Below are 18,619 nucleotides of genomic sequence, written 5' to 3'. Positions count from 1 at the left end.
CAAAGACAATCTTCTTGGGATCTTCCAGGTAGGAAAACACATTTTCATAAATGTTTAATATTTAAACCCAAATGGGTTATTGAACAAAGAAATTTAATTCAATTTTTCTTGATCACTTATTTTTCCTTTTAAACACATTTTAGCACAACTTGGTTAGCATGTTAGTCTTTTAACTGGATTTTTTTATGTACATGTATTATAATTATTGAATAAATAGTGTTGACCAAATGTAGATGTACGATCTGGCTTAAATTGTGTTATTCTGTCTTTTCTCTTACTTTTGTTTATAGGATCTTGAGAGCAAAATAATCACATTTCTGAGGAATGAACTGGAGAAGTTAAAGAACATATTACAACATAAGAACACACAACACTTTGTAAAGGACTTTAATGAGAACAGATCCAGTATCAAATCAGCAGCTCTTGATCTCACACTACATTACCTGAGAGAGATGAAGCAAGATGAAGCTGCTGATGCTCTAGAAGGCGAGAGACTCCTGATCATCTGTCTGACTGTCTCTTATAAATGTAGGAGAGAAAATGAAGACTAAAACTATCTATTGTCTGTTCCTGTGTTTAGGTGAGCTGTTCTTCATTCATCAGCTGAAATGTGGCCTAAAGAAGAAGTATCAATGTGTGTTTGAAGGAATGGCGAAGCAAGGTGACTCCACACTTCTGAATAACATCTACACAGATCTCTACATCACTCAGGGTGGCAGTGAACAGGTCAATACTGAACATGAGGTGAGACAGATTGAAGTTGCTTCCAGACGTCATGAAGCACAAGAGATACAGGTTGAATGCACACATTTGTTTGAAGCGCCTGAACAAGACGAGGAGATCCGAACTGTACTGACAAAAGGAGTCGCTGGCATCGGGAAATCAGTCTCTGTGCAAAAGTTTGTTCTGGACTGGGCTGAAGGAAAAGAAAATCAAGATATCAGCTTCATATTTCCTCTTCCATTCAGAGAGATGAACTTAAAGGAGAAAGAAAAACTAAGTTTGATGGACCTTATAACTCAGTTTTTCCCAGAGACAAAAGGACTGAACCTTACAAGAAGCAATCAGTTCAAAGTGCTGTTCATCCTTGATGGACTGGACGAATGTCGCCTTCCTCTGAAGTTTGATTGTAATGAGACGTGGCGTGATGTATCGTCACCAGCCTCTCTGGATGTTCTCCTAACGAACCTCATGAAGGGAAATCTGCTTCCTTCTGCTCTCGTCTGGATCACCAGCAGACCAGCAGCTGCCAGTAAGATTCCTCCTGACTGTATCGACCGGCTGACAGAGATAAGAGGATTCAGCGATGCACAAAAGCAAGAGTACTTCAAAAAAAGATTCAAGGATGATATTCAAGCCAACACAATCATAGATCATGTTAAACAATCAAAGAGTCTCTTTATCATGTGCCACATCCCAGTCTTCTGCTGGATTTCAGCCACTGTTCTCCAGAACATTCTGGAGGAGAAGAGAAATAATGATGTGAAAAACACTCAGGCTGATGAGATCTCTAAAACACTGCAGGAATCAAACACTGAAGACACTCCCAAGACTCTGACACAAATGTACACACACTTTCTCCGCTTTCAGATCCAGCAGAGCCGCCGGAAATATGATGGAGAATACACACCAGATGTTTCCTGGGATAAAGACGCCATCCTTTCACTGGGGAAACTGGCATTTCATCAGCTGGAAAGAAACAACCTGATCTTCTATGACACAGACCTGGAAGCCTGTGGTCTTGACGTCTATAAGGCATCAGTGTACTCAGGCATGTGTACCCAGATCTTTAAGGAGGAAACAGGGATCGTTCTTGGTACCATGTACTGCTTTGTTCACTTGAGCATTCAAGAGTTTATTGCAGCCCTTTATGCACATCTGTTTCTAGACATCAACAAGACAAGTGTGTTTGAGCATGAGTCTACAGAACAGGAAAACAGAAATGAAACCATGATTGATTTTCTCAAGACTGCAGTGGACAAGGCGCTGGAGAGTGACAATGGACACCTGGACCTTTTCCTTCGCTTCCTCCTAGGTCTGTCACTCCAGTCCAATCGACGACTCTTACGAGGTCTGTTGACACAGCGAGACGGCACTGACCAGAGCAACAAGGGGAAAGTTCGACGACTCTTACGAGGTCTGCTGACACAGCGAGACGGCACTGACCAGAGCAACAAGGAGATAGTTCAGTACATCAAGCAGAAACTAGAAGATAATCTTCCTGCAGAGAGATCCATCAATCTGTTCTACTGTCTGAATGAACTGAACGACCAAACTCTGGTGAACGAGATTCAGACCCACCTTAGCAAAGGAAGTCTCTCATCTGGTGACCTTTCACCTGCCCAGTGGTCTGCTTTAGCCTTTGTGTTGTTGACATCAGAGGAAGAGCTGGAGGAGTTTGAGCTTCAGAAATTCAAGAAATCAGACGAGTGCCTCATTAGATTATCGGCAGTCATCAAAACCTCCAAAACAGCCCTGTAAGTCTTTTAATATATTTTGTCATGTTTAGCTCTCATCTGAAAAATGCATTTATCTACATTACTCTATAGTGATTTCCCATCATAAACATGAAGCTATACCTGTAAAGCCTTTTGTGTTTGTGTGTGTGTGTGTGTGTGTGTGTGTGTGTGTGTGTGTGTGTGTGTGTGTGTGTGTGTGTGTGTGTGTGTGTGTGTGTGTGTGTGTGTGTGTGTGTGGAGACAGTTTATCACAACTTAAGACAAAATATAAAATACCAAGTAAAAATGTTTGCATGATTGTTTTGTATCATATGATACACCAGACTTGTATGACTTGTATGACTATGATTTATATATATATATATATATTATCACATAATCATACTTTAGGAAGAAAAAAAGGATATATTTTATTAATATACCCAAACTGGGGGGGGGGGGGAAATGTAATTTGATACAGATGTTATTAATATTGCCAACAAGTAAGATGAAATTCTGAAAGGTTATAGTATAAAACATTGAGATTTTTATAAAACAGGCTACTTAAATAAAGTACATATATATTACCACGTCATATATTAGTTGTCCCTCTGTTTCTCCCAGTAATTAGATATTTAAAATGCTTATGTATGAGTAATTCTGTAGTTTAATGTAATTATAATGTAATGCAATATGTAGATCGAGAGATTTACAAATAAACATTTATCAAAAGCCTGTTGTATCATATTTAATGTACACATCAGATGGTTTTTCTACAAATTTTTTTTACATTTTTTTATCATTCAAAATATCTTTTTTTCATATTTTTTTAAAAATATATTTTTTCTAATTTAGTAATTAAGTAAAATAACTATAAATTTAATTTCAGCAATTGTCATGGATGCTTCTTTACTATCTTTAAATTAATGATATATCACCCATTGGCCACCCTGCTCTCAATATATTGGCATCAGCCATCGGTTGACCTTAATCTTGAAATATTAAAAACAAATACAATTTCTTAGGTTCTTAGGTTTAAGTAATCGTAGCTTTATTTCAATCATTAAATATGTTATGTCAAAAAGACAAGTACATGTGAATGGAGGGAGTTTTAGTATTATAGTGAAAGGCCTTTAACTTGCCATAAAGTGTGAACTGTCTCATATAATGGTGTCGGTGCAGTCAAATCAATAATATTGTTGAATATTAAGTGTCCCCAATTAAGCAAGACAGAGGAAACAGTGGCAATAACCTTAACTCCATCAGGTGACATAAATAGAAAAAAAATCATATAGCTATAAAAGCTTTACACAAATATTTTTTCAAACATGCTTCATTTTATCTAGGAAATTTGTCACTGAATAACAAACACTAATGCACAGTAAATAGTACCTTTTGAAGATAAATGTTAGTTTAACTCAGCCTCTTTGCTGTATATGATGTTTATGTAAAAAATAAATGGAAAATGTATTTAATATTTGTATATAGAAAATGTATTGTATGTGTTCCATCTAATTCTGTGTTGTGACTTTATTGTAGGTTAAATGATTGTAACTTAACAGACAAAAGCTGTTCAGCTCTGGCTGCAGTTCTTGGATCCGATACCAATCTGAAAGAGCTGAACATGAACAATAATAATCTGCAGGATTCAGGAGTGAAGCTGATCTGCACTGGACTGAAGAATATAAAGTGTAAATTGGAGATACTGAGGTAAGTTGAGCCACAGGAGTCACATGACTAGAGTGAGGTGTGATGACTGACAGGACGATGCCGGAGGCAAAAGCGCCAGAGAACTTTTGTGAAAAATTCAAAGATCTTTTATTTATTTGTTACAACGTGGGTATACCATATCAATCCTGTCATTGTGCTATTTTATTGTTGTTGTGTTTTTTCATCTAGAAATATTGAAGTGACATTAAGCATTCATTTTGTTCCAAGAAAAGGAAAGATCTAACTTTACATATCAGAATAAGAGCTACAGATCCTGAGGGTCATTGGCAAATATCTTTTCTTGTAAAATAAGTGCTCCACATGGCTCTGGGGGTTTAATAAAGGCCGGAAGCTAGTTATTTTAGTCGAGAAAATTTTAAAGGTGGGGAATGTGATTTTCTTTTTTGACCATTTTTTCAAAATCACTTGACATCCTATTCCTAACCCACTTACAGCCACTGAGTTAGAAGCACTGAAATGAAAATTAAGCAATTTAATCATCTGTGGAACGGGCAGGACTCGAAAAACTCCAGCCAATCATTTCCAAGACCACCTAGAATCATTGGACAGTAAGTGCGTCAATCAAACGGTCGTACCATACCCCCCTCCCCCATCCCCCTCCCCCATCCCCCTCGCGCGCATACTCAAAGCTCGTCACCCAGTCACATGCCAGTCGCCCCGGTACAGAGAGAGAGAGAGTAAGTGCAATCTCGCGCATCTGAGTTTTGCAGATGCATGATTGCGCGTCCATGTTCTTCGAATGGGTGGAGTGGGTGGAGTCAGGGCCAGCGTTGGAGGAAAGAAGGTAGGACCTTTTGAGTTGTGTATTTTCAAAATCTGCCGGACGTTTTGTAAATCACATACCCCACCTTTAAATAAGGATCTTTTTCTTACACGAACACATCGCTTCACTTCAGAAGGCTTTTATTAACCCCCCAGAGCCGTGTGCAGCACTTTTATCATGGATGGATGCACTTTGATGGAAAAATACTGTACATGTTTGGTATCATTTGAAATGTCTCAAATGGTACAAAGGTCTCATTCCCACAGAAGTAAACCAAAAAGGTAATAAGGTGTGGAGAGTTTAGAGATATCTTGTTAACTGCTGTGTGTGTGCCCCCATGTAAATCAACGTCTGTCCCCAGTAAGTCTGGGACGGTGATTAATGCAAATTCCCACTGTGAACTCATGTTTACATTTGAAAAGAGGTTTCTGCCTTGGTCTGAGTATTTAGGGAGATGCTGAAGAAGGCTTGTGGCGATTTGTAACTCAAATTAGCCCATGATGCAGAGTGTATGCAGGCACTCGGCATCATGTATTTTTTATATGTATATTAAGTGTCCCCAATTAAGAAAGACTGGAGGCGTGGCTCAGTGAGGCTCGCGTGGGTGTGGTCACATTAGAGTTAATTAGGACGCGTTTGAAAAACTGTACATGTCGCTGCTTTCATATGGATAACTTAAACATAGAATATTTGTTTTTTATATAATTTACATCATTTAAAAATAGAGACTCCAAGCGTTGTAAAGACATACGATTCAAGTCTGTGTGACAAACATTCGTTGAGTTACAGATCATCTTCTGTCGCGTTTCAGAATGAACTTCACATTGAGAGAGACGGCAGAATGCGCATCATGTTAATTTTCTTTATTTTACGAAAAACACAACATTTTGTTTTTATTATGAGTGTACACAAATAAAAGACATTTAACAGTTTTGAATGATGTATAACACTTATATGTAAGATCAAAATCAACAGAGTATTTTGAGTCTATTTTGCACTGATAAGAAAAAAAGCGAGCTGGTATCGCGACCGCCGACCCCAGAGGGTTAACCGACCAAAACACGATTAGAGTGATTGACAGTTTGCTTAGATTACGTAAGCAGATTTGTCAAACACAAGTGCGTGCCCTCGTGCGCTTTCGTCATTTTACGCACAGCGCGCACAGATTCGTCATTGCTTTGCAACACGGAGCATGTTTCAACGCACGGATTTTCTCCAACGTCATATTTGATCATCTACATCATAGGTTCTCAAAGTGCGGCCCGCGGGCCAATGGCGGCCCGCCGAAACATTTCTGGCGGCCCGCGATAACATCTGTAAAACTGTTAAAACTATTGCTTTGAAAAAATGAATATCTCCGTTTAGTGGTGTTTAGCGGCATCCATAGGCATAAGCGGTAATTACATGGTCCGACCGATCGCACTTGACCTCACTCCCAAGGCCACCAGGGTTGTCTACACAGGAATAGGAATCGTGGCCAACCGAAACCAGCACCACAAATCCCATTGCAATTTAAAAGGGTATGTTGACCAAGTAATCAATAGGCTATTCAATGTGACTTAATAATAATCTTAACAATGTCAAGCTTGTTAATAGCCGCGTTTCCATTACCTTTCAAAATGTTCGCGGGCGCGAACACTTGCATTTTCCTATCAACAGTGGAAACAACTTAAACTAGTCTATCATTTCTGGTCATACAGAAAATAATAATGCTTTATTCGCAACTACTTTTATTTGTGTAAACTCATAACAAGAAAACGTGCTTTTGTAAAATAAAATAAAACAATCAGTAGCCTAGGCTACTACGCGCTTTCATGATCTCCGTGAACTGGGGCGCGAGAACTGAAACAAAATATAGCTAGCCTATGTAGGCTATAGCTTAAAATGTGCACTTTTAAACAAACAAACTCGAATAAAGCAAATACCTGATTATGTAATCCGTATGAAAGGTGGATTTCTCTCTAAAAGCGCATCTGCTTAACAGCGGAGATGGAGATATGTTTTTAGCCGACACTTAGAAAACAATAGTTTATTAATAAACAATTAAAATGCCTCGCTGTTTTTTCAGACGCATTTATTATCATTAGCCTATAACTCACCTATAAATCAGGCTAGATCAGACACGTACAGGCTATATGGCTCTTCTCATTCATCACTGCGGGAAAAATATAAATTCCAGGTTCTAATTTGGCCTTAGAAAACCAGTAAAATCGACATGTTTTCCATATTAATTTGTGAGTATTTAAAATGTTTAATAAAGGGGCAAAAGGACATTTAAACAAAAATCTGAAAAAGTCTGTCGATATTTACTTTTTTTGCGCAGCAGTTGGTGAAGCCAGTTCAAATTAAAATTTTGTTCAACTTTGCGTTTTAAAAAGACAACAACCGTTCATTTTTCGTTTTTCAGTTACGGGTTAAAAAAGATAGATAATAATATGCAAATCTGCAATAATGGAAACGCGACTGACAAGCAATGATAGAAATGAATGATGATGATGACTTGTTTGGTAAGCTTCTATTTTAAAAGTTTCTTTCTCTCCCCCCAAAAATTTTCACAAGTTTTGCCAGGTTTAGCCTCAGTTATGAATTAAAATGTGTTTATTGCAACTAATGTAAACTGTAGAGATGCAACCTGGTCATTAAAATAATTTCAAATGGGATTTTCTTTTCAGTTTTTTTTTCTTCGTTTTCTCCCCCGCCACTTTGCCTCTTTCTCCGTTTTCTCCCCTCAGTTCAATGTTGGGTTCCTAAATTGGCCCTCACCTATCAAAATTTTGAGAACCCCTGATCTACATCATGGATCGTCGACTAAAGAAGAGTTTGTGTGGTGTTGAGAGTGTTTTGGAGGAGGTGATGAGGAGCAGCGATGAAGAGCAGCAGAAAGACGCTGAGAGATGCATCAGTGCACGGTGTCGAGCGTCGATTCGGCAGATGAGGAGATGTACTCGCACATGCATACACAGTGTTGCAATTTTATTTGTTCTGCTTACACACTTTATCTTTCCTGTCTTTCAGTGGCTTTGGTTTCCAGTTGGTTAGAGAACAAACCTTGGTAGTGACTGCCTTGATCAACATGTCTTCCTAGACTGTAAATACTGTAATTGCTTTTTTTTAGTAATTGTATATTCATTATAATTGATCAGTTTATTGTAATTTATTTGAGTAAAAACCACTGTTGCAATTACAAATGTTATTTTATTATTTTTATATAATTTATCAATTAGTTGTAAAACAATCATTTTTGTAATGTGAGTATTTTGGTTTCACTTTTTTTGCTATTAGAATTATTCAAAATAAAGTATTTTTTGTTAAAGTTAAAATGTTGTGCTGAAATCGTTTTTTCTTGTGTGGTTTTATGGGCAGAACAGTTCTGAATTGATATACATGTATGTAGTATGTAGTGTTTACTCCTTATGGCATTTGGTTACCAGGTGGAGTCTCCAAATGGCCTTTTGGAAAGGACGCCTAGACTTTTCTTGAATAAAAGCTTACAGAAACTACATTTTTGGGAGTATCATCTTCAAATTTGGATCAAAACATGGTCAGACATTCAGTTTTATCTTTATGGTGTTTTCAGGCCTTTAACATAAAAGTCTGATCAATTTTTCCTTAAATGAAGTTCATTCAAAGAAATCGTGAGTCACTTTCATGTAAATTTTACCTTGATTTACTCTGTTCATATGCTACTTTGAGTTATTATGACTCTTGGGTAACACAGTTTCAAGTGATGCTTGAAACTTTCAAGTTTCAAGTACATCATTCAAAACTGTTAAATGTCTTTTATTTGTGTACACTCATAATAAAAACAAAATGTTGTGTTTTTCGTAAAATAAAGAAAATTAACATGATGCGCGTTCTGCCGTCTCTCTCAATGTGAAGTTCATTCTGAAACGCGACAGAAGATGATCTGTAACTCGGCGAAATTTCTAGTTTAAATAAATATCAGAGTTATGAATGTGGACCATATGGTTTAAGATCTACAGACATTTGTATTTGGGTATGTCGTTTTCAGAAAATTCTCAAAAATAGGGGGGCTGGTTAACTGATTTGACGTTGACTTGACTGACAGGACAGCTGTTTCGGTGGTTGCCTAGCAACATAAAAAACGCAGCGCACTGCTGTTCTGTGTGAACTAGTTCTGCTTTGCACCTCGCGTTTTCAAACCTGAAATACGCGTTTGGTGTGATCGAGCCTAAAACTTCTATCGTAAAACATAAATAAAGATGAAGATCTCTCTTCCTCTGTCTGTTTTATTTGCTTATGAAGATGATGTGACTTTACAGAATAAAGAGTCTCTTATTTTCTTCATTCTCTCTCTCTCTCTCTCTCTCTCTCTCTCTCTCTCTCTCTCTGCTAATGTAGGTTAAGCTGGTGTGATATGACAGATGAAGGTTGTTCTGATGTGACTTCAGCTCTGAAATCAAACCCGTCACACCTGAGAGAGCTGGACCTGAGCTGGAATAAACTAGGAGACTCTGGAGTGAAAAACCTCAGTGATCTACTGATGAACCCACAATTCAAGCTGGAGAAACTACAGTTAGTGTCATTATACTGTACAGCAATTACAGTGTGACTGAAGTTTATTTATTTGAAGACAGCAGGGCTTATGTTTCATTGTTTATAGCAGTGCACTTTCTTGCTCACATTTTTATGTGTTTTATTATGTTTTTATTATTTATGTTTTATTGTTTACATTGACGAGTGTTGTTAGTCCGCTGAAGCAGCTCAGATGAGGTCGTTTATCGTGTGATGTGCAATATCATTACAGCACCAAAGTAGAGTTAATATTAGGTAATTATTTCACAACCTTCATTATATAGACCATATACAGTACAGCCCCTTTTCAGCTGCGCTCGTTGTCTTTTGACTTCCGGTCTGCATTTTCACAGTGATCTTGCGTATTTATGAATGAACGGCTCGTTTTAAAATCTTCCCGCTCTACTGACATTTTTGAGACCAGTGTTAAATTCATTGACGAATAATTTTGTTAACAAATATTTTCACTGACGAAACCGAGACAATATCTAACTAAAAACAGTTTTGAATGACAAAAACTATGACGAAAATCTATTGACATTTTCATCCACGAATAAAAACTAGACAAAAATGTTAGGGAGAGACGATTTGTGAAGAGATCCAGTCAGAACTGACTGGCGTTTGTGTAGATGCGCACAGTTTGAGTTGTAACGTGCTGATCTACCCAGCGGGATACGAGTTGGCATGCGCTTGATGTCTCATAAAACGTTAAAAAATGTAAACGTCTGGGAGAAAGAGAAGAGCAGACATATGGATGGATCCTTCTACCTCACATTCAGCCAATCACACGCTCCGAAAGCACGCTTCTACCTCACATTCAGCCAATCACACGCTCCGCACGCTTTTACCTCACATTCAGCCAATCACACGCTCCGAAAGCACGCTTCTACCTCACATTCAGCCAATCACATGCTCCGAAAGCACGCTTCTACCTCACATTCAGCCAATCACACGCTCCGAAAGCACGCTTCTACCTCACATTCAGCCAATCACACGCTCTGAAAGCACGCTTCTACCTCACATTCAGCCAATCACACGCTCTGAAAGCACGCTTCTACCTCACATTCAGCCAATCACACGCTCTGAAAGCACGCTTCTACCTCACATTCAGCAAATCACACGCTCTGAAAGCACGCTTCTACCTCACATTCAGCCAATCACACGCTCCGAAAGCACGCTTCTACCTCACATTCAGCCAATCACACGCTCCGAAAGCACTCTTCTACCTCACATTCAGCCAATCACACGCTCTGAAAGCACGCTTCTACCTCACATTCAGCCAATCACACGCTCCGAAAGCACGCTTCTACCTCACATTCAGCCAATCACACGCTCTGAAAGCACGCTTCTACCTCAGATACCGTATATACATACATACAAGAATCAAAAGTTTAAACTAAAACACTTTATACTAAATATCTCACAATGAGTCTAAATACACTTTATATTTCTGCAAATATTTTCACCGTAGTATTTTGTGATGTGGTCAAATAATGCTTACGAAGGTGATGTGACTCTACAGAATAAAGAGTCTCTTATTTTCTTCATTCTCTCTCTCTCTCTGCTAATGTAGGTTAAGCTGCTGTATAATGACAGATGAAGGTTGTTCTGATGTGACTTCAGCTCTGAAATCAAACCCGTCACACCTGAGAGAGCTGGACCTGAGCAGGAATAAACTAGGAGACTCTGGAGTGAAAAACCTCAGTGATCTACTGATGAACCCACAATTCAAGCTGGAGAAACTACAGTTAGTGTCATTATACTGTACAGCAATTACAGTGTGACTGAAGTTTATTTATTTGAAGACAGCAGGGCTTATGTTTCATTGTTTATAGCAGTGCACTTTCTTGCTCACATTTGTATGTGTTTTATTATGTTTTTGTTATTTATGTTTTATTGTTGACATTGACGAGTGTTGTTAGTCCGCTGAAGCAGCTCAGATGAGGTCGTTTATCGTGTGATGTGCAATATCATTACAGCACCAAAGTAGAGTTAATATTAGGCAATTATTTCACAACCTTCATTATATAGACCATATACAGTACAGCCCCTTTTCAGCTGCGCTCGTTGTCTTTTGACTTCCGGTCTGCATTTTCACAGTGATCTTGCGTATTTATGAATGAACGGCTCGTTTTAAAATCTTCCCACTCTACTGACAATAGTTGAGACCAGTGTTAAATTCATTGACGAATAATTTTGTTAACAAATTTTTTCACAGACGAAAACGAGACAATATCTAACTAAAACAGTTTTGAATGACAAAAACTATGACGAAAATCTATTGACATTTTCATCCACGAATAAAAACTAGACAAAAATGTTGGGGAGAGACGATTTGTGAAGAGATCCAGTCAGAACTGATTGGCGTTTGTGTAGATGCGCACAGTTTGAGTTGTAACGTGCTGATCTACCCAGCGGGATACGAGTTGGCATGCGCTTGATGTCTCATAAAACGTTAAAAAATGTAAACGTCTGGGAGAAAGAGAAGAGCAGACATATGGATGGATCCTTCTACCTCACATTCAGCCAATCACACACTCCGAAAGCACGCTTCTACCTCACATTCAGCCAATCACACGCTCCGAAAGCATACTTCTACCTCACATTCAGCCAATCACACGCTCCGAAAGCACGCTTCTACCTCACATTCAGCCAATCACACGCTCCGAAAGCACTCTTCTACCTCACATTCAGCCAATCACACGCTCCGAAAGCATACTTCTGCCTCACATTCAGCCAATCACACGATCTGAAAGCACACTTCTACCTCACATTCAGCCAATCACACGCTCTGAAAGCACACTTCTACCTCACATTCAGCCAATCACACGCTCTGAAAGCACACTTCTACCTCACATTCAGCCAATCACACGCTCCGAAAGCACGCTTCTACCTCACATTCAGCCAATCACATGCTCTGAAAGCACACTTCTACCTCACATTCAGCCAATCACACGCTCTGAAAGCACACTTCTACCTCACATTCAGCCAATCACATGCTCTGAAAGCACACTTCTACCTCACATTCAGCCAATCACACGCTCTGAAAGCACACTTCTACCTCACATTCAGCCAATCACACGCTCCGAAAGCACGCTTCTACCTCACATTCAGCCAATCACATGCTCTGAAAGCACACTTCTACCTCACATTCAGCCAATCACACGCTCTGAAAGCACACTTCTACCTCACATTCAGCCAATCACATGCTCTGAAAGCACACTTCTACCTCACATTCAGCCAATCACACGCTCTGAAAGCACACTTCTACCTCACATTCAGCCAATCACACGCTCCGAAAGCACGCTTCTACCTCACATTCAGCCAATCACACGCTCTGAAAGCACACTTCTACCTCACATTCAGCCAATCACACGCTCTGAAAGCACGCTTCTACCTCACATTCAGCCAATCACATGCTCTGAAAGCACGCTTCTACCTCACATTCAGCCAATCACACGCTCCGAAAGCACGCTTCTACCTCACATTCAGCCAATCACACGCTCCGAAAGCACGCTTCTACCTCACATTCAGCCAATCACACGCTCCGAAAGCACGCTTCTACCTCACATTCAGCCAATCACACGCTCCGGAAGCACACTTTTATCTCACATACAGCCAATCACATGCTCCGAAAGCACGCTTCTACCTCACATTCAGCCAATCACACGCTCCGAAAGCACGCTTCTACCTCACATTCAGCCAATCACACGCTCCGAATGCACTCTTCTACCTCACATTCAGCCAATCACACGCTCCAAAAGCACGCTTCTACCTCACATTCAGCCAATCACACGCTCTGAAAGCACGCTTCTACCTCACATTCAGCCAATCACATGCTCCGAAAGCATGCTTCTACCTCACATTCAGCCAATCACACGCTCCGGAAGCACGCTTCTACCTCACATTCAGCCAATCACACGCTCCGAAAGCACGCTTCTACCTCACATTCAGCCAATCACACGCTCCGAAAGCACGCTTCTACCTCACATTCAGCCAATCACACGCTCCGAAAGCACACTTTTATCTCATATTCAGCCAATCACACGCTCCGAAAGCACACTTCTACCTCACATTCAGCCAATCACAGGCTCCGAAAGCACACTTCTACCTCACATTCAGCCAATCACACGCTCTGGAAGCACACTTTTATCTCACATTCAGCCAATCACACGCTCTGAAAGCACGCTTCTACCTCACATTCAGCCAATCACACGCTCTGAAAGCACGCTTCTACCTCACATTCAGCCAATCACACGCTCTGAAAGCACGCTTCTACCTCACATTCAGCCAATCACACGCTCCGAAAGCACGCTTCTACCTCACATTCAGCCAATCACACGCTCCGAAAGCACTCTTCTACCTCACATTCAGCCAATCACACGCTCCGAAAGCACGCTTCTACCTCACATGCAGCCAATCACACGCTCCGAAAGCACTCTTCTACCTCACATTCAGCCAATCACACGCTCTGAAAGCACACTTCTACCTCACATTCAGCCAATCACACGCTCTGAAAGCACGCTTCTACCTCACATTCACCCAATCACACGCTCCGAAAGCACTCTTCTACCTCACATTCAGCCAATCACACGCTCTGAAAGCACACTTCTACCTCACATTCAGCCAATCACACGCTCCGAAAGCACTCTTCTACCTCACATTCAGCCAATCACACGCTCCGAAAGCACTCTTCTACCTCACATTCAGCCAATCACACGCTCTGAAAGCACGCTTCTACCTCACATTCAGCCAATCACACGCTCTGGAAGCACACTTTTATCTCACATTCAGCCAATCACACGCTCTGAAAGCACGCTTCTACCTCAGATACCATATATACATACATATAAGAATCAAAAGTTTAAACTAAAACACTTTATACTCAATATCTCACAATGAGTCTAAATACACATTATATTTCTGCAAACATTTTCACCGTAGTATTTTGTGATGTGGTCAAATAATGCTTACGAAGGTGATGTGACTTTACAGAATAAAGAGTCTCTTATTTTCTTCATTCTCTCTCTCTCTCTCTGCTAATGTAGGTTAAGCTGCTGTATAATGACAGATGAAGGTTGTTCTGATGTGACTTCAGCTCTGAAATCAAACCCGTCACACCTGAGAGAGCTGGACCTGAGCAGGAATAAACTAGGAGACTCGGGAGTGAAAAACCTCAGTGATCTACTGATGAACCCACAATTCAAGCTGGAGAAACTACAGTTAGTGTCATTATACTGTACAGCAATTACAGTGTGACTGAAGTTTATTTATTTGAAGACAGCAGGGCTTATGTTTCATTGTTTATAGCAGTGCACTTTCTTGCTCACATTTTTATGTGTTTTATTATGTTTTTATTATTTATGTTTTATTGTTGACATTGACGAGTGTTGTTAGTCCGCTGAAGCAGCTCAGATGAGGTCGTTTATCGTGTGATGTGCAATATCATTACAGCACCAAAGTAGAGTTAATATTAGGCAATTATTTCACAACCTTCATTATATAGACCATATACAGTACAGCCCCTTTTCAGCTGCGCTCGTTGTCTTTTGACTTCCGGTCTGCATTTTCACAGTGATCTTGCGTATTTATGAATGAACGGCTCGTTTTAAAATCTTCCCGCTCTACTGACATTTGTTGAGACCAGTGTTAAATTCATTGACGAATAATTTTGTTAACAAATATTTTCACAGACGAAACCGAGACAATATCTAACTAAAAACAGTTTTGAATGACGAAAACTATGTCCAGTCAGAACTAGGGATGGGAATGGAAAACCGGTTCCACTCGAGAACCGGTTCTAAATTTTACGATCCATCGATATTGTATGCCCTCGACGTTAACGAGTCCTCTTATCGATGCTCCTGCTCTGAGTCAACCATAGTATGTATACAGACCGTGAACTCACAACTGTCCCTTTTGTCCTTTATCAAGCACCATATAGCACGGCGTCCAAAGCGAATTTTTGTACTGCCAAAGTCTTATTTGCAGAGATGGGGGACTCGAGTCACATGACTTGACTCGAGTCAGACTCGAGTCGCAAATTTAAGGACTTGAGACTTGCTTGACTAAATTAAGAAAATGACTCGACTTGACTTTGACTTGAGATCCAATGACTTGAGACTTGACTTGACTTGAACTGTATGACTCGAGAATGACTTGATATACATTTTTATATAAATCATCGCAACATCCATTGATAAACAAAATGAAAGCAACGGAACCATTGACGTCAGTCATCAGATTCTGCGCGATTGCGTGACGCTGCATAAGCCCAGAAATAGCCTACATCGCGGTGAGCGCGCTAAATACAAAAACATCTCCCTGCATCGTTTCTTTTTGGATATAAACACTAGAAAATGACCATATTCATGCAAGAAGATTTGTTGTACGCATAATAACTGGCAAGGGATATCGCATCGGACGACCATCACAACCTCGAACAGTCGAACTTCATTCACCACGTCTAAAAGTAAGCTATGGCTTGTTTAACCTGTTTGTTATAGTTAATTTGACTATCTTTAAATCTAGAGAGAATAATATTGGTCAAAACAGCATGCCTCTTTATACACAATTATGTTTTCAAATGTAGCTTAATGTTGTCAATATTCAAATGATAATTAGTGATGGTATATGTTTTGTATAACATTTGCCACATTTCTTTTTAAATCATGCTTTAAAGCCAAAAATGTTGTTCTTTCCAATGACGAAAAACAATATAGAAAACTGTTAGTTTTGTCGTTTATGTTTCTCTTAATGTTATCAGGGGGTTGGTGGCAAAAAATGCCAGCAGAATTAATATGCACCCAAAATTCAAAATGTGGTGGAAAAAATGGCCCTAGTATGAGTTATTTTCATAATTATAACATATATAAAAAAATATTTCCAGATTATTGGCGCGATTGCAAATGTGATGATTTTATAAAACAGTTCAGTAAACAAAGAGTGAATATTGTGATGTGACATTTTAGACATAATATTCCAAATATTCTCTGTTTTTGCTCTATTTCTCCAATGACAATAGTTCCAAACAAGCCACAGAAAGAGTTATGCGTATTTGTGATTCAGTGACCTAGTTGCTTAGTTCCAGAACGAATCTGTCATTTTGAACAAATCAGTTGACTGAATGCTTCCATGACTCGTACATTAAGACGGTGATTTGGCGCCACCTATTGGCGGTTTTAACTTCATAATAGGCTAAATGCCAACGGCTGTTATATAACTTATATAAAGGGGATGCCAGTTTGAAGAATGCCATTTGGTGGCATAGGAACCATTATACTTGAATTGTGAATTGTTTAATACCTTTTAATGGTCTTCTGCAATGTTTGAGGCATATTTATTTTTTCATGCTTTAATGTTGGCCTAATTTCAGTTACATTTACATTTTAGGCTATGTAGTTTGAAATTGTATTTATTTTTTATTTTTTAGATTTTTATTGTAGTAACCACTCAGCTGTATGTGGAAATGCATATTTAAAAAAAAATATTTTGCAAATAAAACCATAGTCCACAACTTATGTAGTTTTAACTTATTTTAATATATAAATTCAGTGAAATCATCAAACGTTTATATGACTTGCCAATGACTTGTGACCCAAGCTACGACTTGACTTGACTTGCTTGCTTTTATAAAAAATTGACTTGGACTTGCTTGAGACTCGAAGGTTAAGACTTGAGACTTGCTTGTGACTTGCACATGTGTGACTTACTCCCACCTCTGCTTATTTGATCGGTGAGTAAAATTGTCTCTCTCTGGTAATGTAGATGAACCGCTGCGCTTGTGACAGGGCGCATGTTAAATTGAACGAGTAGAGAGAGAGAGAGAGAGCCGGTCGAGCGCGCGCACGCGCACTCTCTCTCTTCGGAGCAAGGCGAAAGTAGGCTTCACCGTCTCAAAACTAAGCGCTGTCTTCCTCTCTCTCCCTCGCACATATTAATCAAAATAAACGACACGATGGTAAGGTCGGGAGACTAAAGTTTCATGTGGAGCATTCGGAGATTTGTTTTTCCTGAATTGCCGCTGGGTGTGAATTGTGCTAAAATACGTTGCCTTATCTTCTCTGAAAAGTGTTCCGCACATTCAGCTGACATAATCACACTTCAAATAAACAAAAAAAACGATCCAGTGATGAAATGTTTTCTGTGATGAGATGACACACATCTTGTGGGATGTCCCAACCGCCGGCACACGTCCGATAATGACACGTCCAAATTCGCGAACTAATGACTCATTTGAACCGATTCGTTTTAGTGAATGGTAAAACAACTGATCTTTCCAACACTGAACTCACGGGACGTTTAATCGGTGTATAACTAATCGGTAACACTGTACAATAAGGTTCCATTTATTACATAAATTACATAAAAAGTACAGTTTGTTTAGTCAAGTGGAAGCTTTAAAACAAATAAAACCACTTGTTTTTTCCCCCGAAAAAGACTACTTTTTCCCACACAGTGCTATCAGGAATCGATAAGAGAATCGTTAAAGAATCGGATCGATAAGCAGAATCGTTAGTGGCATTGATATTGATAAAATCTTATCAATTCCCATCCCTAGTCAGAACTGACTGGCGTTTGTGTAGATGCGCACAGTTTGAGTTGTAACGTGCTGATCTACCCAGCGGGATACGAGTTGGCATGCGCTTGATGTCTCATAAAACGTTAAAAAATGTAAACGTCTGGGAGAAAGAGAAGAGCAGACATATGGATGGATCCTTCTACCTCACATCAGCCAATCACACACTCCAAAGCACGCTTCTACCTCACATTCAGCCAATCACACGCTCCAAAGCACGCTTCTACCTCACATTCAGCCAATCACAGGCTCCGAAAGCACGCTTCTATCTCACATTCAGCCAATCACACGCTCCGAAAGCACGCTTCTACCTCACATTCAGCCAATCACACGCTCCGAAAGCACTCTTCTACCTCAAATTCAGCCAATCACACGCTCCAAAAGCACTCTTCTACCTCAAATTCAGCCAATCACACGGTCCGAAAGCACACTTCTACCTCACATTCAGCCAATCACACGCTTCAAAAGCACGCTTCTACCTCACATTCAGCCAATCACACACTCCGAAAGCACGCTTCTACCTCACATTCAGCCAATCACACGCTCCAAAAGCACGCTTCTACCTCACATTCA

At 39.7% G+C, this 18,619-nt stretch overlaps 2 protein-coding genes across 2 annotated transcripts in view; both read left to right on the top strand.

Moving 5' to 3' along the window:
* Positions 1-18,619, top strand: part of LOC130100468 (ribonuclease inhibitor-like) — a 669,359-nt gene that overhangs the window by 212,528 nt on the left and 438,212 nt on the right. The gene's annotated exons all lie outside the window — the stretch shown is intronic.
* On the top strand, positions 360-9,529 carry LOC130100622 (protein NLRC3-like). The gene is made up of 5 exons (XM_056266143.1): positions 360-486; positions 581-2,071; positions 2,138-2,477; positions 3,978-4,148; positions 9,295-9,529. The coding sequence occupies exons 1-5, from the start codon at positions 453-455 to the stop codon at positions 9,503-9,505; spliced, it is 2,247 nt and encodes a 748-aa protein (XP_056122118.1). The 5' UTR covers positions 360-452; the 3' UTR covers positions 9,506-9,529.

The sequence above is a fragment of the Rhinichthys klamathensis genome, unplaced genomic scaffold, assembly GCF_029890125.1.
Source record: "Rhinichthys klamathensis goyatoka isolate OS25496 unplaced genomic scaffold, OSU_Roscu_1.1 h1tg000011l_1, whole genome shotgun sequence".
Classification (NCBI taxonomy): Eukaryota; Metazoa; Chordata; class Actinopteri; order Cypriniformes; family Leuciscidae; genus Rhinichthys; species Rhinichthys klamathensis.
This window is presented reverse-complemented; position numbering and strand designations above follow the sequence as displayed.

Bases quoted from the DNA above. Each gene is read 5' to 3' on its own strand.
- LOC130100622 (XM_056266143.1), top strand. From the start codon at position 453: ATGAAGCAAGATGAAGCTGCTGATGCTCTAGAAG. The intron at 2,072-2,137 runs GTCTGTTGACAC...GACTCTTACGAG, and splicing joins CAATCGACGACTCTTACGAG to GTCTGCTGACACAGCGAGAC. The intron at 2,478-3,977 runs GTAAGTCTTTTA...ACTTTATTGTAG, and splicing joins AAAACCTCCAAAACAGCCCT to GTTAAATGATTGTAACTTAA.